Source organism: Haliotis cracherodii, unplaced genomic scaffold, assembly GCF_022045235.1.
Source record: "Haliotis cracherodii isolate W230 unplaced genomic scaffold, xgHalCrac1.p SCAF_4, whole genome shotgun sequence".
NCBI lineage: Eukaryota > Metazoa > Mollusca > Gastropoda > Lepetellida > Haliotidae > Haliotis > Haliotis cracherodii.
The window spans coordinates 72,722,722-72,745,592 of record NW_027266297.1 but is presented as its reverse complement, the minus strand read 5'-3'; the positions used below and the strand labels follow the sequence as shown (position 1 = coordinate 72,745,592).

Sequence of the window (22,871 nt, the reverse complement as noted above, 5' to 3'; positions counted from 1 at the left end):
ACAAATCTATCACACAGTTTATATATATATATATATATATATATATACACCTGATATTACTTCCTGTAACACGTGTATCAGACAGTATCTCTTCAAATTGAACACAGCAAGTGTGCTTTAGAATTACATGGGAGCTTCATTGCCTAGGTTTCATTAACACCTGCTAGCTCTGAAGAACATGGACTATCATTCTCACCTTCAAAGATGTCGGTCATTTTACACAACTGGGCAAATGTTGATCCATTACACCAAGCGTTGACAACGTCCATCATGTGAGGGCGGAATGTCTCGGCGTAGGCCTCCTCCTCCAGGTGCTCCAGCTTGGCCTCCAGACTCACCCGGGCGATACGCCGCGCGGTGTCCTGCAAGTCACAATAAGCCATATGACGCCATGCTTACACTCATATCACAGAGAGACTCCCAGCATGTCAGGCCATGTCCCGTTAACTAAGGAAACAAGAATTAACATTGCCAGAGAAAATTAAGAGCTAATTGAGGAGGATTTCATCAAATTCAAAAAGAGGTTAGTAACAGGTGATGAAAAGTGGGTCTACCAGTCTGATCCTGAGTCAAAACATCAATCCATGGAACGGCGCCATTCTACTTCTCCCGCACCATAGAAATTCAAGTCTTCAAGATCAGTGAAGAAAGTTATGGCGGGGGACACAAGAAATGGGCTTCACATGTTGTACCAAGGTTGGGAAACAAACCCGGGTCTTCCGCATGACGAGCGAATGCTTTAATCACAAGGCCACCCGACCACCCCTACTCTGGGATGACAAGGGTGTGATCCTTGTAGATTACTTTGAAAATCAAGAGATGATTACTGGCGCCTACAATGCTGATTTGCCTCATCACCTGAGAGATTCTATCAAAGAAAAGCGGCGTGGAATGCCGACCCATTAACTACAGGGTTCCTTACCTGCATGATACGCAGCGGCCCGGAGAGCTCCTCCGTCAGTTTGGGCATCTCGTTGGAGTTCTCCTGGAACACGAAGCAGCTGAGGAGGGCACAGGACTGCTGCTCGGTCAGGTTGTTGAAGACACCGTTAAATAACATCTCTGTCAGCAGCAGCTCATCGGCACTGGAGGAGAGTCACGCAACTGATAGCTAGATATGTTGGTGAAAATAGTCTCTGCACAAATACTTGCTCGTCAGCACTGGAGGAGAGTCACGCAACTGATAGCTAGATATGTTACTTGCTCGTCAGCACTGGAGGAGAGTCACGCAACTGATAGCTAGATATGTTGGCGTTCACTCTTCTTACGCAATATGTAGTATAAAGGACTATGAACTGACAAGGCTTCTGGAACTGGACATATAACATGGAAGGTGATTCCTGAACACCCTGTAGTCAGCTGGATGAACATGGCTGTTATTGTACAAGGAAACAAGGCCCCAGTTACCTACCTGCTAATCTCACACGCCACCCGGCCTTTGATCTCGATGACGTCAGAGCTGGTTGCATACCCCATTCTCCGGAGAACGCGTTTCCGACACTTGAGCTCGTCCATCTGCAGCAGGGACTTCTTCTTCTTCAGCTCAGATTTGATGGCCTTCACCTCGTTACCGAGCTGGAAGATAAGTACTCCAGAATTTATACTGCCCAACACATCTTGACTCTTTGATTGTTTGTTGTTAACACGAGACTTCCTGTCATACAAGGAATACAGCAACACCCTACCTACCCGAGACTTCCTGTCATACAAGGAATACAGCAACATCCCACCTACCCGAGACTTCCTGTCATACAAGGAATACAGCAACATCCCACCTACCCGAGACTTCCTGTCATACAAGGAATACAGCAACACCCCACCTACCCGAGACTTCCTGTCATACAAGGAATACAGCAACATCCCACCTACCCGAGACTTCCTGTCATACATGGAATACAGCTACACCCCACCTACCCGAGACTTCCTGTCATACAAGGAATACAGCAACATCCCACCTACCCGAGACTTCCTGTCATACAAGGAATACAGCAACACCCCACCTACCCGAGACTTCCTGTCATACAAGGAATACAGCAACACCCCACCTACCCGAGACTTCCTGTCATACAAGAAATACAGCAACATCCCACCTACCCAAGACTTCCTGTCATACAAAGAATACAGCAACACCCCACCTACCCGAGATTTCCTGTCATACAAGGAATACAGCAACACCCTACCTACCCGAGACTTCCTGTCATACAAGGAATACAGCAACACCCCACCTACCCGAGACTTCCTGTCATACAAGGAATACAGCAACATCCCACCTACCTGAGACTTCCTGTCATACAAGGAATACAGCAACACCCCACCTACCCGAGACTTCCTGTCATACAAGGAATACAGCAACACCCCACCTACCTGAAACTTCCTGTCATACAAGGAAAACAGCAACACCCAAACCTACCTGAGACTTCCTGTCATACAAGGAAAACAGCAACACCCCACCTACCCAAGACTTCCTGTCATACAAGGAATACAGCAACACCCCACCTACCCAAGACTTCCTGTCATACAAGGAATACAGCAACACCCCACCTACCCGAGACTTCCTGTCATACAAGGAATACAGCAACACCCCACCTACCCGAGACTTTCTGTCATACAAGGAATACAGCTACACCCCACCTACCCGAGACTTCCTGTCATACAAGGAATACAGCAATACCCCACCGACCCGAGACTTCCTGTCATACAAGGAATACAGCAACATCCCACCTACCCGAGACTTCCTGTCATACAAGGAATACAGCAACATCCCACCTACCCGAGACTTCCTGTCATACAAGGAATACAGCTACACCCCACCTACCTGAGACTTCCTGTCATACAAGGAATACAGCAACACCCCACCTACCCGAGACTTCCTGTCATACAAGGAATACAGCAACACCCCACCTACCCGAGACTTCCTGTCATACAAGGAATACAGCAACACCCCACCTACCGAGACTTCCTGTCATACAAGGAATACAGCAACACCCCACCTACCCGAGACTTCCTGTCATACAAGAAATACAGCAACATCCCACCTACCCAAGACTTCCTGTCATACAAGGAATACAGCAACACCCCACCTACCCGAGATTTCCTGTCATACAAGGAATACAGCAACACCCCACCTACCCGAGACTTCCTGTCATACAAGGAATACAGCAACACCCCACCTACCCGAGACTTCCTGTTATACAAGGAATACAGCAACATCCCACCTACCTGAGACTTCCTGTCATACAAGGAATACAGCAACACCCCACCTACCCGAGACTTCCTGTCATACAAGGAATACAGCAACACCCCACCTACCCGAGACTTCCTGTCATACAAGGAAAACAGCAACACCCAAACCTACCTGAGACTTCCTGTCATACAAGGAAAACAGCAACACCCCACCTACCCAAGACTTCCTGTCATACAAGGAATACAGCAACACCCCACCTACCCAAGACTTCCTGTCATACAAGGAATACAGCAACACCCCACCTACCCGAGACTTCCTGTCATACAAGGAATACAGCAACACCCCACCTACCCGAGACTTTCTGTCATACAAGGAATACAGCTACACCCCACCTACCCGAGACTTCCTGTCATACAAGGAATACAGCAATACCCCACCGACCCGAGACTTCCTGTCATACAAGGAATACAGCAACATCCCACCTACCCGAGACTTCCTGTCATACAAGGAATACAGCAACATCCCACCTACCCGAGACTTCCTGTCATACAAGGAATACAGCAACACCCCACCTACCCGAGACTTCCTGTCATACAAGGAATACAGCAATACAGCTACATCCCACCTACCCGAGACTTCCTGTCATACAAGGAATACAGCAATACAGCAACACCCCACCTACCCGAGACTTCCTGTCATACAAGGAATACAGCAACACCCCACCTACCCGAGACTTCCTGTCATACAAGGAATACAGCAACACCCTACCTACCCGAGACTTCCTGTCATACAAGGAATACAGCAACACCCCACCGACCCGAGACTTCCTGTCATACAAGGAATACAGCAACATCCCACCTACCCAAGACTTCCTGTCATACAAGGAATACAGCAACATCCCACCTACCCGAGACTTCCTGTCATACAAGGAATACAGCAACATCCCACCTACCCGAGACTTCCTGTCATACAAGGAATACAGCAACACCCCACCTACCCAAGACTTCCTGTCATACACGGAATACAGCAACACCCCACCTACCCGAGACTTTCTGTCATACAAGGAATACAGCAACACCCCACCTACCCGAGACTTCCTGTCATACAAGGAATACAGCAACACCCCACCTTCCCGAGACTTCCTGTCATACAAGGAATACAGCAACACCCCACCTACCCGAGACTTCCTGTCATACAAGGAATACAGCAACACCCCACCTACCCGAGACTTCCTGTCATACAAGGAATACAGCTCCTCTAACTGGGCATCCTTATGGAGTGGATGAGAGTATAAACGATGTTCAAAGGCTTCGGTTTTCTGCAAAGAAAAAGTATGTAAGGTTGCTGAAGATGATTAATAAAATAAATAAATAATAGGGTTACAGAATAAATTTGACTTTCTTGAGGGCAAGAACCAGTAAACAAGAATCAATACTGACAAGAATTCAACCAAGAATCCAAGGATTAGTGTGTGTGTTGCTTGGAGAGTAGTGGCATGGTTCTGACTGGGACAATGGTACACCCACCTTGATGATATCCTGTAGCTTCTTGTCCTTGATGCCCATATCCTCTATAGGATCAAGGGGAGGTAAGCCATCAGGGAAGCGCTTCTCCACCTCCTGCAATGACCCAACGTTCCAACAATTAGTCAAGACAAGTGAAAGCTATTTGCCCCAGATACCAGAGTCTACTAAAACATGACTCTCCTTGGGTGGACACTGACTGGGAGAGTTATCTGCTACAGATACTAGAGTCTGCTAGAACATGACTCTCCTGGGGTGGACACTGACTGGGAGAGTTATCTGCTACAGATACTAGAGTCTGCTAGAACATGACCCTCCTGGGGTGGACACTGACTGGGAGAGTTATCTGCTACAGATACTAGAGTCTACTAGAACATGACTCTCCTGGGGTGGAGACTGACTGGGAGAGTTATCTGCTACAGATACTAGAGTCTACTAGAACATAACTTGGAGAGTTATCTGCTACAGATACTAGAGTCTGCTAGAACATGACTCTCCTGGGGTGGAGACTGACTGGGAGAGTTATCTGCTACAGATACTAGAGTCTACTAGAACATAACTTGGAGAGTTATCTGCTACAGATACTAGAGTCTGCTAGAACATGACTCTCCTGGGGTGGAGACTGACTGGGAGAGTTATCTGCTACAGATACTAGAGTCTACTAGAACATGACTCTCCTGGGGTGGAGACTGACTTGGAGAGTTATCTGCTACAGATACTAGAGTCTGCTAGAACATGACTCTCCTGGGGTGGAGACTGACTTGGAGAGTTATCTGCTACAGATACTAGAGTCTGCTAGAACATGACTTGGAGAGTTATCTGCTACAGATACTAGAGTCTGCTAGAACATGACTTGGAGAGTTATCTGCTACAGATACTAGAGTCTGCTAGAACATGACTCTCCTGGGGTGGACACTGACTGGGAGAGTTATCTGCTACAGATACTAGAGTCTACTAGAACATGACTTGGAGAGTTATCTGCTACAGATACTACTAGAGTCTGCTAGAACATGACTCTCCTGGGGTGGACACTGACTGGGAGAGTTATTGGCTACAGATACTAGAGTCTGCTAGAACATGACTTGGAGAGTTATCTGCTACAGATACTAGAGTCTGTTAGGACATGACTTGGAGAGTTATCTGCTACAGATACTAGAATCTGCTAGAACCTGACTCTCCGGGGGTAGAGACTGACCTGGAGAGACTTGTAGACACTCTGCCTCTTGTCGTTACTCTTGAGGTCCTGTGGGACGTACAGTCTTATTGCACTGATTCCCTCGATCAGCGTCGTCAACACCGGTACGACCTGCACACACAGAACTGTTAGTTAGAAGCAACCCACCATCAGTCCTAATCTTGTTTGTCTGGTTGTAGTGTATCAAGATCCCTTGTCAACAATTACACACTTCACAGAGTGAGTGAGTGAGTACGCTGCTTTTAGCAATATTCCAGCAATATCACAGTGTGAGACACCAGAAATGGGCTTTACACATTGTACCCATGTCGGGAATCAAACCTAGGTCTTCGGCGTGACATATGAATGTTTTAACCACTAGGCTTCCCGACCGCCCCCACACACTTCCCAGAATTAATATCATGACTATTATTCCCATTGTCTTCTGTTCTTTAACTCTGAGACATACCTGCATTTCCCCGCGTTGGCCTTTGGGACAAGGCTTTATGTCCGTTGTTTTACGAGATTTTGCACTTTCCTTGGTTATATACATCAATACTTCAGCTATGTAGAGAGGTCCTGTGTCATCGGTCGCCTGCAACACACCAATAATTCCATAAATGAAAACTAAATTCTAACTAAACTTAATTTTTCAGGATAGGGAATGTCGTCCTTTTTAGTCTTCTCAATCCTCGATGGTTTCAGGCCATCCCCAAGAATGGCTAATCTGGGAATAGATCTAATTGAAAATCATTCACCTTAAGCTTTGAAACCTTCATGCATTCTCAGCGTAAGATAGAATAGGAAAAGTAACAATATATATTTTCAAATAGTGACAATCTCAGTTTCGTATATCACCATTTTTCAGTTGTGAATATCATTTATCCAAATGTCCACCTCACATGTACAGAATTGAATTGTTGAACAGTTATACAATGGTTGTACACAGTCATAGAATGGTTGAACAATTATGCAATGGTTGTACAATTATACAATGGTTGAACAGTTATACAATAGTTGTACACAGTGTGCTCCAGTCTACCTTGCTCTGGTCCATCTTCTTCTGGAAGTTGATGACAACACCCCAGCCAAAATCATCCTCTTTGTTCTTCACCTGGTAAAACAGAGATGTCTACAGTCAGCCAGTGGGCTTCTTGAAGTTAAGGCTGTTAGGATCTACTTGCCTGAGATTAACAAGCCATATCATTGAATGTAATGATGTAATCTCAATAAAGTTGTGATAGGATATGTATGAAAACTAATATACAATACAAGTCTCCCTACAGGTGTGAGTGTCCTACCTTGACGAGTCTTCCTACAGGTGTAAATGTCCTACCTTGATGAGTCTCCCTACAGATGTGAGTGTCCTACCTTGACGAGTCTGCCTACAGGTGTGAGTGTCCTACCTTGACAAGTCTCCCTACAGGTGTAAATGTTCTACCTTGATGAGTCTCCCTACAGGTGTGAGTGTCCTACCTTGACGAGTCTCCCTACAGATGTGAGTGTCCTACCTTGATGAGTCTCCCTACAGGTGTGAGTGTCCTACCTTGATGAGTCTCCCTACAGGTGTAAATGTCCTACCTTGACGAGTCTCCCTACAGATGTGAGTGTCCTACCTTGACGAGCGCTACAGATGTAAATGTCCAACCTTGACGAGTCTCCCTACAGGTGTAAATGTCCTACCTTGATGAGTCTCCCTACAGGTGTAAATGTCCTACCTTGACGAGTCTCCCTACAGGTGTAAATGTCCTACCTTGATGAGTCTCCCTACAGATGTGAGTGTCCTACCTTGATGAGTCTCCCTACAGGTGTGAGTGTCCTACCTTGAAGAGTCTCCCTACAGGTGTGGGTGTCCTACCTTGATTAGTCTCTCTACAGTTGTGAGTGTCCTACCTTGAAGAGTCTCCCTACAGGTGTGAGTGTCCTACCTTGATGAGTCTCTCTACAGGTGTGAGTGTCCTACCTTGACAAGTCTCCCTACAGGTGTGAGTGTCCTACCTTGAAGAGCGCTACAGATGTAAATGTCCAACCTTGACGAGTCTCCCTACAGGTGTGAGTGTCCTACCTTGACAAGTCTCCCTACAGGTGTGGGTGTCCTACATTGACGAGTCTCCCTCCAGGTGTGAGTGTCCTACCTTGATGAGTCTCTCTACAGGTGTGACTGTCCTACCTTGACGAGTCTCCCTCCAGGTGTGAGTGTCCTACCATGACGAGTCTCCCTACAGATGTGAGTGTCCTACCTTGACGAGTCTCCCTACAGTTGTGAGTGTCCTACCTTGACAAGTCTCCCTACAGGTGGGAGTGTCCTACCTTGACGAGTCTCCCTACAGATGTGAGTGTCCTACCTTGACGAGTCTCCCTACAGATGTGAGTGTCCTACCTTGACGAGTCTCCCTACAGATGTGAGTGTCCTACCTTGACGAGTCTGCCAGGCTGCAGGAAGGGAAGCAGGTAGGCAGGTTTCTGTATGAAGTGCATCATGTCGTGGCCCAGGCTGTCCAGCTGCTGTCGGATCTTGAAGTATGAGGCCACCTGGTCCTCATTCTGAATCTTCATGGACCTGTAGTCCTCCTCCTTCCGACGCAGCTCTGAAACAGGAACAAAACATGCAAAAACATCAACAAATTTGTAGAATTTTCCTATTCGGAATATTCTATAAGTAATACGTTACCACTGTTATACCGAGGCTGTTGTCTCCCACAACTGCTGCTATAGCGAAATCTACCAGAGATCTCAATTACCTCATGCAGCACGTGCGTAGCCACCTAGCTGCCATGTGACACCCTTCACTCTTGTCTCCTGCGAGAGCAAGTGCTCGGGGGACGGACGGGCGGGCAGCAGCCCAGTGGTAACGTATTACTTATAGAATATTCCGAATAGGAAAATTCTACAAATTACATTAAGTAATACGTTACCACTGTTATACCGAGGCTGACTACCACAGTAGGCGGTGGGGAGCACCTACAACCCGAATCCTGACTGCTAGCGTTCCTTCCGACCAGCGGAAGTAAACACCAAGGCGGAAGCACTCGATGCGCATGCACCTAGCTAGGCGTTACCCTATAGGAATACCAAAGCACTGTCAAGCGCATACCGTAAGGCTCAATCGTCATTGCCAAAACGATTGGTGACTCCAAACGGCCCCACTGGATAGGTATTTCATCGCCGCAGCGGATGAGAACACTGTATCCGCGTGAGCTAAATCTTAGATCAGGTTAAACAGTCGAAAAGAGGGAAATTAATTTCCTTCAGACCGTATATCCCAGAGCAAGCCTACTTAAAGTATGCATTAGGCGCGTGACCTAATTCCAGTATTCGTAAGCATGTATCGCAAGGTTGGAATACACGACAGACAATTAAATGCATAATTGTCAAAATACAAATGTGGACAAAACACACAAAAAGCCACCTCACCTGTGGTGTGAGTGCGCTGGTTTGCAGGACCCCCACTCCTGTACCCACGGCGTGGGAACATTGGAGACGACCCAGATTGACCACCGTGCAAGGACTGACGACTGCGGAGTTTGGAATTGCGCTGGACACACCCCCTAGATGACCGCTTGTGCCGCGATCAGCGGCCCAAGACGGTGCACCCCCTCCACGTCTTCATCAGAAACCTTTCTGAGGTAATGATTGGCAAAAACCGAGTCAGAACGCCAGTAACAACCTCGTAATATTCTGTGAACAGAGATATTCGAGTGTAGGGCAAATGTTGCCGCTAGCGCCCTGATCTCGTGCGGGTTTGACCCCGCTACCGGTAACCCCCGAGACCGGTACGCCAGATTGATGACAGAACGAAGCCACAACGCAATCGAGTTGCGAGTTATGTCAACCGTGCGATTAGGGTTACACGATATGAACAGACGGTCACGCCCTTGTCTACGTTCATTCGAAGCCTTAAGATAATACTTAAGGGCCCTAACCGGACACAGCGCTCTGTCCTCAGTATCAGCAGGATGTAAGATTTCTTTGAGTGATCTTACAGTGAATTCTCTCTCCGTTTGCCCGACTCTCTGATTCTTGGCGACGAAGCCCATGAGCAGGCCCAGGCGGACCGCTCCTTCGTCACCCCTATCGAATCGTACCTTGGCGACATCGAGTGCATGAATTTCGGATACACGTGCCGCCGTGGCAAAGGAGAGGAGAAATGCTGTTTTCCAAGTCACATGCCGGAACGAAGCACTATGCAAGGGTTCATACGGAGCTTCCGTAAGTGATTGCAACACTAGGGAAAGATCCCAGGCCGGTGCCCGAAGGCGGCCCTTCTTAAGATCGTGCTGTTTGAAACCCTTGATAATACCACGTATCACCGGCTCTTTGGAGAGACTGGTACCCATAGCAACGTCCCGTACCGTAGCAACGGACGAGACATAGTTGGGAATGGAACCCCCGGAGAGTTTCCGGGTCTCTCGCAAGTGAGACATGAAACGAGCAATATCCTGCACAGATATCTTATCTGGCGAATGAATGTGATGTTTACAACACCACTTCGTGAAAATAACCCAACGTGCATTATACACCTTTTGGGTAGAATCACGATGCATACTAACGTATGCCCGAGACGCCCGGCGAGAAAAACCTTTACTCCTCAGACGCTCGGTGACAACATCCACGCGTGCAGATTGAACTGCCCTGCGTTTGGATGAAGCTGACGGGTGTGAGGGTGGATCAAGAGATCCGGTCTCACAGGCAGTGGAAGTGGCGACTGCGTGACCTGGGTCAGCAAGTCGGGGTACCACGATCTGTTCGGCCACATGGGCGCGATCAGTAACATTCGACAGCGAACTCCTCGAAGCCGGCTTAGAATGTGTGGTATCAACGCTGTCGGCGGGTAAGCATAAGCGTCCAAGCCCGTCCAGTCTAACGCGAGAGCATCGTGATCGATGGCCCTCGGGTCCGGGACTGGTGATACAAACAACGGGAGTTGATTGTTGAACCGTGTTGCGAACAGGTCGACCATCGGACGACCCAAACGTTCGCACAGCCACTGAAACACTACTGGGTTCAGCATCCACTCTGTGGGGCTCGGATCCTGAGGCCTCGATAGAGCATCGGCCAGTACGTTCCGCACACCTGGGATGTGACGGGCGCGTATCTGGCACGGGACACTGTCCACCAGAGCGTAAAACTCGAACGGGAGATCGAGTAGCGAGTGACTGTAGGTTCCCCCCAGTTTGTTCACATAGGACACTACCGTCGTGTTGTCGGTCGCCAGCATGAGCCGGGCGTCGACGAGACGATGCTTCCAGTGATTGACTGCGTTGATCACTGCCTTGAACTCGAGACAATTGATGTGAAGACCTAGTTCGTCTACGCACCACAGCCCCGAGCTCACCTCCCCCTCTAGATGGGCGCCCCAGCCCACTAGAGAGGCGTCTGTATACAGGTTCAACGTGGCCCGGTAGGGCCGCATAGAGACTCCTGATAAGACATTGTAAGGGAGCGTCCACCACTCCAGATGCGGTCGGAGCCGATCCGGGAGGGCGACGGTCGCACTGTTCACCTCCGTTGCTAACAACTGGATTAAAAACCGTTGCAGCGGGCGGAGTTGGAGACGACCCCGTTCGGTGCAGTCCTGGGCTGATACAAGTAGCCCTAACAGCTGTTCCCAAAAGTGAACAGTCTGTTGCACCGCTAAGACTTTGGCAATCATCGCCTGAATTTTGTGCCACCGGCCTGGGGGCACAAATAGGCGATGGGACACCGTGTTGAACCGACCTCCGATGAACTGCAAGTTCTGAGAAGGGGTTAACTCGCTCTTGGGGAGATTGACAATCCACCCCAATTGCTCCAAGAGCCGACGTGCGAAAACGAGATGGCGTGACAGGGTGTCCGTCATTCGATTTGCTACTAGCGAGTCGTCCAGGTACGCGAAGTACCGGACACCCCTCCGGTGGAGGAACCCCACTATTGGGGTGGTTAACCGGGTGAACAGCCAGGGAGCGGATGAAAGACCGAATGGGAGTACAACCCACTCGTAGTGCCTGCCTTGAAAGACAAACCTGAGATACTTGTGATGATCCGAGTGAATCGGAACATGCAGATAAGCATCCTTCAGGTCGATCGAAGCTAGCCAGTCGGCCGGCATGATCAGTGCTTTCAGGTCCGTCAAGCTCAACATTCTGAACTTGGGCGGCTTGCGCAGGTAGAACTCGTTGAACGATTTCAAGTTGTGAATCATTCTGAGTTCGGCACTGTCCTTCTTGGGAACGAGAAATATCCTGGTGTTATTTCTGGTAGAGCTAACTCCCGAACTGCCCTCTTCTCCACCAACCTGCCGATGGCATCGGCGAGGAAGGGAAGATCGGTTTCCGAATAGAAACCTGCCGACGGGGCAACGGTGAGCGGCGGATTCGCTTTGATATCGAGCCGATAGCCGTACCGAATCGTGTTGACCACCCACGGGTCGTCGAACACTTGTTCCCAATTCTCCCAATAAGTCTGGAGTCTGGCTCCCACTGGGGAAAGAGAGGGGGGCCGGACGGGCTGCGGCAGGCGCAACTGTCCAGGGTCAAGTGACTCGGGTTCGCCTACGGGCCAACCGAGGTTGGCGCTGTCGGCATACGAACCCCTCCAATGAGAGTCACCTGGAGGGGCCCTTGCCGTCCTTAGACGACTTGGGCTTCCCCCAGTTCCCCTTCTTCCCGCGAAAGGGTTGCTGAGAACCCTTACCGGAGCCCTCAGAGCGGGGCTTCTTCCCGGAGGAAGGACCCGACCCCTTAGGCCTGCCGGACGCAGCATCCTGGGGCGCGCTCCGCTTCGGAGCGGCACCCAGGCGCCTATGCAAGGACCCCACAAGATCCAGTGTGTGCCGAGAGGCCTCGGCAGACACAGCGGCCTGTTGTTCCTTCAGAACCCCAGGGATCTTGTTATTAAACAGGGTCCGAGCAGACCAAGGCTGCGAAAGGAGCACCTCCTGATTGGCAGCGTCCAACCCTGAAGCAGCCAGATACGACTGGCGCCGAAGAAAATGGCACGTGCCGGAAACAAAGGCCGAAGCCCCGGCAACGTACTCCGGGGAAGCATTCAAACCGAGCAAGCAGTTGTAAATGCGCTGGTCTCGGTCCGTAGAAGAACCTTCGACCAGACTGGCCGCTGCAGCCAGGTATGTGTCTCCGTGAGACATTGCCAGCATGGAGTGTCGAGCGAGGGTGTCCAGCTGTTGCAAGGTACCTTGTGGTACCGTGGCAACCGGTGGGGCACGGACCCCCAAACGCTCCACATGGGCTTCCGCAGAAAGACCAGCCTCGGGAAAGGCAAGGTCATGTACTGGGAAAGACCCTTTTCTCCACGACGGGGGAGGTAACGGGAGACCCCGACCGGAGGCAGCCGCGAAGGCCTTCTCCAAAGAAGGCTTAATCCCGCGCAGCAAGGTTGATGCCGGGAAAGCCTTGTCGGACGTCTCGTCGTATACCTCGGAGGAACCCACGGAACCGTGGATTCCCCGCGGTATCGGCAGGGGCTTTGGCATGTCCTCGAAGAGGTCATACACCATGGCCACGCGGTCCTTAACCGATAGCGGAAGCAACGGTTCGGGGGAAGGACCGGTAACCACGGCAGCCGCCGCCGTACCGGTGGACCCCGCGTCCGAACCCGCGGCCACCGAAGAGGCCGGGGACGGAACAGCCAGCGGCCTATCTTGCGATAAGGCCGCCAGCTTGGAGTCCACAAGTTTCAACAACAATGCGGCGACGGAATCCCCAGACAGCCCGAGGGCCGCAAGGGGATCCGCCGCAGCCGAGGAGGTGGTACCCGCACGGGGACCCCGACCGGACGAACCGGCCACCACAGGGATGGAGACGGACTGTACGTACAGCCAGTACCGCTCAAACTCCGCAGGCCCCAGACCTTCGCACAGGGTGCACCGGGTGTCCCCGCAAGGAACCCTGCACCGCGGGCAACGATCGTGGGGATCCCGGGACGACAAAAACTTTCTGCACACCCCACAACTCCGAGGAGCAGGGGTAGAGGGGGTGGATACTGGGGACATATCCATGTCAGACATTGATTGTTTGCTATAAACAAAGAACAAAACATGGTTACAACGCACGCACCACAATGATTCACAAACGAGCATTTTCACAAGAAAATAAACGAGCAATGTGAACATATAACATACACATATAACTTTTATTAAAGAAATAAGTTATGTTAACCCCCAAAACATACAAGAACAGGGGAAACGTAAAACACAACGTGCATACGCGAACCCCGCAAGTATATAGAAAAAAGGGCGGGAAAAAATTTCCGTTTGGCGGGAAAATTATAACCAAGCGTAGCTACCGCAACGCCCAATAAAAGCACAGTTTATTAGAGAATAAACTATAATAAATATCACCAAATCTTCAGGAACGCTTCAGCAGGAGAAAACACGTCTTGCTTAGCAGACGAAGGAGAGAAGAGTGAAGGGTGTCACATGGCAGCTAGGTGGCTACGCACGTGCTGCATGAGGTAATTGAGATCTCTGTGGTAGATTTCGCTATAGCAGCAGTTGTGGGAGACAACAGCCTCGGTATAACAGTGGTAACGTATTACTTAATGTAATAGACCAACAAACATGAACAATCACACATCAACAAACACACTAACAATACTATCAAAAACACAGCAAAACACTAAAAGTTAGAGATTATCCAACAGCCACATATGTGTCCCTTCAACAACTTCATTTGGAAGAACTGAATTTAAGCGCTGATACTGAAATGAATTCTTGAACCTCTGTGTGCTCAGGAACTGACTTTTTCTTAAATTAAACAGAGGTAGACATGAACATAAAGCATCTCCCATCACAAATGATGGCAATAGGTAATCAAACCCCTAAACAGTTGCTGTCGCCCCAAGCATGTCAAGGCTGTGTGACGGTGGACTTACTCTCCACGAGGTCGGGGATGGCGGCGTAGTTCTGGAACTGGTAGAAGGATCGCTCCAGCATGTACTCGGGGTTGATCTCCTCCACACGCAGCAGGTTGAGCACCATGTTGTAGGTGAGGTGGAAGGCACTGTTCAGGGGGTCGGGCAGGCCCTTGGGGGGGAGAGGAGGAGATAACATCAGCTCAAGCATGTGGGGGTCTCTCCGTGCAATTTGTACTGACTACGATATGAGTGCAACATTGCAAGAAAGTTAAAAGGACTAGAACTGTTCCTACTATCCTATGAAAAATATCGTAAACAATCAACCAATCAAAAGCATGGTTACCCCAGAGCTACATCCAGTGATATATGCTGTCATGTCGGACAACAAAGTCATCACAACTGCACTGTGGGAACCCTCTTGGGGCTTGCCTTGTCAGCAGTGCATGTTATGACGACAATTCAACAACAGTTTTTCAATTATATCACAGGGGTGCAAAGCCAAAAGTGGTGCAGGACAAAATCATTCACTACTTGGAGAAACCTACAAGGTCAGGTTATGAGGTAAGGTGTGGACAGAACAAACATCTGGCACATTTGTGGAGAATAGATCTATCAAACTTCCTCCACAAAAGCACATGTGAAGTATTACCCTTAAAAAAAAAATTTCTCTCTCTCTCTCTCTCTCTCTCGTTTTAGTCCCTTAATACTGAGCGCTAGACACGGTAACAACAATTCCCCTTAATACTGAGCGCTAGACACGGTAACAACAATTCTGACAAGAACGTTCATAACAGCTGAATTCTTCAACAATGGTAACAGCAAGCATTCATTTTCATTCATTTTGGTAATTTTTCAAACCAAGATTGTAACAGTTTTCACACTTGTCAATTTTTGTAACAATTATGTCTAAAACATATGGGTTGATGTCTCTGTTGAATCAACCCCACTTCATTGGATGCCACCATGGACCCTGTAGCACAAAGTGTCGTAAACACTATGACAACATTAAAGTATGCAAGTTTGGGCAAGTTTCGAGCTGAGATGGCTTTGGACTTGTACAGATACATCATCACACAGCAGATTTCTCACCCTGAGCAGTGTCTTGCCGACAGCTGGACTCATCTTCTCGTCCACCATCAGGATGACGATTCCTCTCTCGTCCAACCCACGACGTCCAGCCCGACCACTCATCTGGATGTACTCACCAGACGTCACCTGGGAACAATGACTCAGCTTAAATCATCACACGGTCACTCCGAAGCAGCAAGGCATGATTCCAGTGGCCACTGACCAGCTTTAAGATGTGACATGACAAAGCGGACCTGCCTGGTTCTAACCAGCCCCACAGTGGCATAGGAACTGCTTGCCATGTTATGCATATTCATGAGAACACATCGTCAGCCTGCATTTGTTGCTCATTATCAGGCCATACAGTGTGCTAGTGTGCGTGTGTGTTAGTTTGTTGTTTAACATCGCACTTCGCAATATTCCAGCTATACAATGACCTATAAATAATCCAGGCAGAGCACCCGATCCATTTGTTCGCCTACTAAGACCAGCACAGGGTGACCTACACCGACCCAGAATCTCCATGGGGCCAGGCTAGTGATGACCCAAAGGAAGCCTGCTTGCCACTGACTGGTCATAATCACAACACCAAGAAAACATAACTCATCTACAATGTGACATAGATCATGATAGATGACAAGATATCCATCCTTACCCATCTGAAGTCCTTGCCATCAAACTTCCTGGCGGCCGTGAACAGCACAGTTCTAGCCGGCATGTTCAAGCCCATGGCAAATGTCTCCGTGGCAAATAACGCCTGCAACAGAAACACACAGTGTTGGTCTACATGTTCCAGTGCAGAAATTGTAAGCTGATATTCAATACAAAAAGAGCTGGTGAAGCAGCTTTACTTTTGTGACCTTCACACTTGATTCAAGAGCAACACAAGAACCCATGTATTGTCATAGAATTACATTACAAGAGTCATCAGGAGATGGCATATCTCCCAGATCTGGTGCAATTCAGGAAAAGAGTTTGGCTACTTATACCCTACTTTTGAAAATCCCAGACTATCAAAAGGCACCAGTTCACCACTAGACCTATCTATGTGCCAAGTTTAGTGAAGAAATATTCTACGGTTTGTAAGATCTGCTCCGGAAAGAACATCTTGCAGGGACGGACAGACTGATGGACTGACGGACTGACGGTGTACATTTTGTTAAGCTAATAGTGGTTAGTGACATACATAGGGTTGATTGTTTCTCCCTTTGTTGGTTGTAATACAGACGAATATTGCTGCATGCATGATAAAATAACATTCACATGTGCACCAAAACTGAGACAGGTAGGGATGCAACGATACACCTAGGTCACGATACGATACATATCTCGATACTTACATCACAATTCAATACGTATCTCGATACGCTACGATACACATAGTGACAAGAGAAGACAAGATAAAAATGAATAAAACTAAGTTTATTGGAATGAAAAATGAAATGAAAGTAAATGAATGTTATAAAATATATACTCAAATGAGTATTTTAACTGAATGAACTATCTGTCATTTCCATGTAATGGCTAGCAAACACAAAAGTAACAGTCCTACATAAACTATATAAGTACCAGTAACTTGCCATTTTCACAGTAAGTCCCAGATGGTTCTCTAGCAAAGGACAAGCGTCTGCTTTTCTCCGACATGTTTGAGCTAGAGACCGCTCAGCCAATCAGAAGTCTTGAACTGCTACTGATATACAAAGCTAGCATAGCCGCTGTATTTTTGAAGAGGTACGTGTGTGTAGCGAAAATTATATTGTCCCTATGTTTTTATGACTCGGTTCAAATTTAAAATTCATTTAAAACACATTTAAAACGTATCTGTGGTAAAAGTTTATTAAAAAATAAGTATCGTGAAAAATCAAGATACAGCACCTCACAAAATGCGCACCATACTGCATGGAGTGAATCGCGATGCATCATGTCCCGGGATAGCGTTTCAGGCCCAGAGACAGGTCTACCCAATAAATATTAAGTATACATTAATATTGGCCATCTCCTTTGGGAATGGATAAATACAATGTTTGAGTGAACTGAGTGAGTGAGTGAGTTGGGTTTCACCCAGGATCATTGATAGCATGACATAACACGCTGCTATCTGCTCCAGTGCCGTAGTGTATTTTACCTTGATGAGACCTTCTGAGAAGAGAATTTCAATGGTTTCTTTCAGCAGGGGAAGCAGCCCCGAGTGATGGATCCCAACACCTTTCTTCAGAAGTGGCAGCACATTCTCCACCTGGTTGAGAAATAAAATCCACATTCAGGGTTCTATACATTCCAGAAATATACTGCCAGACACACTGGTAATCAACACCTGAAGTATCATTCTGAACTCAAGGGTCTTGATACACTATCACGCAAATCACTGACTTTGAGAAAAGCCTCTAAGCAGAGCTACAGATAAGCAGCGTATTTGCATAAAATACCCTAAAAAATATTCAAAACCCAATTACTTTCAATTAACTTGCGTACAGAAACGCATGCATGAAATGAAAAACTCAAATGTATAAAAGCTGCATGCGTAAAAACCCAATGAAGCTTTTTCATCATGCGTACAAAGGAGCTAGTTTCCAAAGCACAATTACGAGCTAATTTACTTTCCGAGTCAAGACTATATATTCAGAACAGTTATATACATCTAATACATAAAAATTATTTTTTTTAAATCTTAAAAGGTTCTAATTTGGGGAAAAACCCAATAGAGTGATGAATAGATGAGTGAAAAAATATTGGTTACCCAATCATGCCAATGAAAAAGGTAATAAACCAATTAAAATAGAGTGAGTGAGTTGGGTTTAACGCCGCTTTTGACAGTATTCCAATTATATCGCGGCGTGTCAGCTTAATGTGGGAGGAAAGCCCGAAGTGATGCAGGTCTCAGACGTTAACCACTTCAGTGAAACCCATGAGCACAGGTATGGTGCTGACAAACCTAGAAACATAATCGGGGCGAACCGTGATTCGAACCCACAATCATAGGATTCTGGCATGCCCAAGGGACGCAACTCTGCACAGCGAATCGCGGCACCTTAGATGACTGGGCCACCCATGCCCCTCAATCAAAATAGAAATCCTAGTGTATAAACTCAACTGCTCAAAAAGTTATCTGAAGCTCTGCCTCTCAGGCCCCAATAAATTGATTATCTTTGATCAGATATATTCTGTCAACTGGACAAGCCTGAAGCTATTTCCTTATTTGGATGTCCCTCATAAAAACATAAAGAGTTGGCATTTCACCTAGCTGATGTCCACATCAAAGACTGTAAGGAGTAATATATTGCACAACTAATTTGATAAGTTGGCAGATGTCTGTTGAAACTTGAATTAGTAAAATCTAAATATTTTTTACATTTGTATACTTATCCTGCATTACTCCTTAATGCATTCACTGCTTACTTACGACAACTAGAAGGACAGCCTGCGAAGGTCCTGGGTGAAGAAATAAAGTTGTTGTTCTCAAGTCCCAATCAGTGGCCTTCCGTCGCTGTCCTGTGACCTTGATGACACCTAAGGTCATCTTCACATCACTGCCTGTCGCCCAAGCTCTTAGAAAAACATACTTTTGAGGTTTCTGAAGCCAAAGTGGGGAGGCAAGTCTTACGACGGGTGGGCCTTAAGCGTAGTAATGCAGGATAAGTATACAAATGTAAAAAATATTTAGATTTTACTAAATTTTTTACTTATCCTGCATTACTCCTTAATGCATCTGTATCGGACGGTTTGGAGGTGGGTAAACCTTCAGAATACAGAAACCTCAATAATTCACACCCTACAATACGACACCAGTTGGTCGATAAACCGTGAAGCGGAAAAGTTCAGAAAGAAACAAAACGCCATTACGGTAGGGTTGTTCAAAAATCAAAAAGATTGAACATAGGAATTAAAGAGAAATTCTCTATATATACACGCATAGTAATAAAGAAAATAATAGCTATTCAGCTAATTCTTTACTTACTACGTCATCGAGCCGTCGCTGACAAACAAGATAATATTCTTCCACTGGCGGCGACTGAGTGACTGCACATGGAAGTTGACTGGCTCTGTATAGGGCGAGTTCATTACTTGCGTCAGGGGTTGGCAACCTACAGGATAACAACCAGAGGGCCAAACTTCCAACGTTTTCGACATCCCCGAGAGCCCCAACGCGAAGGTTATGACTAACGAAAATATGTGTCGAATCTCCAGAAATATCCTTCCGTGATTGTTCCAAAACCACAAGTGCCGTGTTGAGCCCTGGTAAGGCTGACACCTTGAGATCTTGAGGGTAATTCGCTCTCGGCGAGTTCCGGTTGGCGATCTCGTATGTCTGAAGGATTACTGCACGTAACCATAGAGATATGGTGTTTGCAATTATGAGACTAACTTCGGTCGTTGACAAAGTAAATACGGGTATCAATGACCGCTTCCTCGAACTCCTCGTCGAACTCCTAGTCTTGGAGCGTCGAATGAAAACTCGAACTGCTCGCACCGAGCCCAGGAGAACTTCACCATGTACGATTCCCACACTAGTCGATATCGGTGGGATGGTGAAGGAACGGTCGGGTTGGCCTGGTAGTAGATTTTAGCAATAAAATCCCAGCATAACCCTAGATGTCCCGTTCCGTGCGTCCCATGCTCAAAACGGATCCGGGTTGAGTCGATCACATGTAGTTCGCTCACCCGTACCGCCATTGCTAATGCCAAGAGAAACCATTGTTTCCTTGGTGATTTCCAAGCTCCTCACAGCGATAGCCCGTTCGCGGAGCTCTCTATACTATACCGAGAGTGTAACGAAGGTGTCACGCGCTGGGAAGGAGCTTGAAAATGAGGATGCAATGAGGGGCTCGAAGGGGGCCCTCGCAAACCTCGAAGTACCACGTTCAAGTCCCAATCAGGTGGCTGGAACTTGGCCTTCTGATCCTCAAGCCTGAATGAGCATAATATGGCCTGTAGTTCCGTGACCTTAATCACATTGTGATTTTCCGGAAACGGCCAACACTAAGATAATTGCAGCCAATTACGTAGTAATGGTGCTACCTTCCAAGTGTTTTTGGGTACGCAATGTAGGAGGTATTCCTCTAGGAATTGTGACGCAATCGTAGGGTCTTGATTCTTTTCTTCCCTGTAAAAAGTCTCAAGTGATCCCCACTTGTCATCGTCGTCTCTGGGAGAGTAACGATGAATTAAAGCTATAGCTTTGCTGCCCGTGTCGAAATAACCCTTCGCACTTAAACGCCTTTTAAAGACGAACCATGCGTGCAGACGTTGGGTGAGGCAATTTTCTGTTGAGGGTGGATGAGTAGGTTGGACCACTGTGAGAGGGGTAGTGAATCGTTTTAGATTTTTCCGAGCTTGACGAACTACCCTCTCGCCGGTTACCAGGGTGCGACCAAAGGAGAGATCGAGATACCTTGTCTCCTTGATCCCCTGTATCACCTTGGGAAGTAAAAGTGGTGGCAGAAAAGTGTTAGTTTTTTGCCCTTCCCAAGTGATACTGAACTCGTCCACCGCCCAAGTCTGCGGATCCGGCAACGGGGAGATATACGTCATGAGTTGGTGGCCTAGGCAAGTAATAAACAAGTCAATGTTTGGTTGCCTGAATTCCTGAAGCAGTAACTGGAATGCTTCTGTGAGAAATTTCCACTCGGTGGGAGCCACCCTGTCTGGACGTGATAAAGTATCGGCCAGTCTGTTTCTACATCCGGGGATGTGCTGAACTATGAACTTTAGTCACAGCCGATCCACTAGATGGAACAAATCTGAATGTCCTTAGAAGTAAAGAGTGGGAGTGTGTTGTTCCCCGATTGCACAGGCACCACACCACAGTGCTGTTGTCTGTGGATATTGCGAGTCGGGCTAACTGTAGTTGATTCTGCCAATGTGATATAGCCAGAATTAAAGCTTCCAACTCCAAGTTGTTTGTGTGCCACTTCCATTGAGCGCCGGGCCATAGCCCTGAGTTTATCTGGTCTTGTAAGTGAAGACCCCACCCCTGAAAGGGGCCGTCCACAAACAGGTGTGTATTCGGGGAAAACCCGAATAAAGAGACTCCGCAGACATTCAACGTCACAAATTGAGGCAAGGCTCTAGCTTAGTCGGTAGAGTGATGGCCTTGAGTGGATCCTGACTCCTGATGTAAGGGTTCAGGAAAAAATTGAATTGGTCGCAGTTGTAAGCGGCCCATGCTAGTTAACTCCTGTGCCGAGGTGATTAACCCTAGCAACACTTGCCACTGGCGAAGTGTGTGTGGTTGGTGTAGAGTAGATGACAAAAAGAAGTAGAAACTTGTGCCATCTGTCCCTCGGTTACAGATAGGATATCCTGGTCTGTCTTGAACAGGTCTCCTATGAACTGAAGTCAATAGGAAGGAGAATACTCCCGACTTCGTCTCGTTGATTGTCTATCCCAGTTATTGACATGTGTTGATGATACAGTAGATCGCCCTCCATCTACGACTCGAACCAAGTGTTCGTCACGTGTAGATAGTTATTGGCTTCATTACTCCTGTAAATAGCCATAAGTGTCACTGACATGTCAAATGGGAAATACTACCATTGGTAGTGAACCTCAATGAACTGGACCTGAAAAGTCTACGGTTGGGATGGATAGTCGAGACTGATCAAGAGTCAAACGTTCGTTGAACACAGAGATTGTGGATCATTCTCATCTTGTCTGGGTCCTTCATGAGTACCAGGTAGGTGTGAGGATAAAACCCCGGTGTAAAAACTGGGTTGTGAACCCACTCTACAACTCTTCTTACCAACAGTATATCAATGTTGGATTTTCCCAATCAAACTGTGGTCAACGGTGGGGTTATCTCTACCCGTATACGGACACCATGATATAGTGCGATAAGTACGAAATCGTCCTTGAGACTTGTCTCTGCCACTACCTACTCAGTAAGGGAATGCTGGTCTTCCCTGAGAAACGCGCGTCAAGGCTTATAATTCCCTGACTTGCCAGCCCGCTTGGACTTTCCAAGCTTTTTGGGAACTTGACGTGCGTGTCTGCGATCTGTTCGTTGAACAGGGGAGTAGATGACCAAGGTTGACGTAATAGACTGCCCTTGAAACCAGCATCTCAGTTGGAA

General features: G+C 47.5%; 1 protein-coding gene across 1 annotated transcript in view; it reads right to left on the bottom strand.

Moving 5' to 3' along the window:
- The window catches only part of LOC139479029 (exosome RNA helicase MTR4-like), a 38,351-nt gene that overhangs the window by 2,398 nt on the left and 13,082 nt on the right, over nucleotides 1-22,871 (bottom strand). Inside the window, exons 12-24 of the mRNA XM_071261766.1 lie at nucleotides 17,928-18,038; nucleotides 16,458-16,559; nucleotides 15,824-15,949; nucleotides 14,753-14,903; nucleotides 8,297-8,469; nucleotides 6,924-6,995; nucleotides 6,351-6,476; nucleotides 5,903-6,013; nucleotides 4,711-4,803; nucleotides 4,407-4,502; nucleotides 1,412-1,575; nucleotides 923-1,085; nucleotides 197-362 (exon numbers count right to left, since the gene is read on the bottom strand). Of these exons, the coding sequence (XP_071117867.1) occupies nucleotides 197-362; nucleotides 923-1,085; nucleotides 1,412-1,575; nucleotides 4,407-4,502; nucleotides 4,711-4,803; nucleotides 5,903-6,013; nucleotides 6,351-6,476; nucleotides 6,924-6,995; nucleotides 8,297-8,469; nucleotides 14,753-14,903; nucleotides 15,824-15,949; nucleotides 16,458-16,559; nucleotides 17,928-18,038 (1,654 nt within the window). The remainder of the gene's footprint in view (nucleotides 1-196; nucleotides 363-922; nucleotides 1,086-1,411; nucleotides 1,576-4,406; nucleotides 4,503-4,710; nucleotides 4,804-5,902; nucleotides 6,014-6,350; nucleotides 6,477-6,923; nucleotides 6,996-8,296; nucleotides 8,470-14,752; nucleotides 14,904-15,823; nucleotides 15,950-16,457; nucleotides 16,560-17,927; nucleotides 18,039-22,871) is intronic.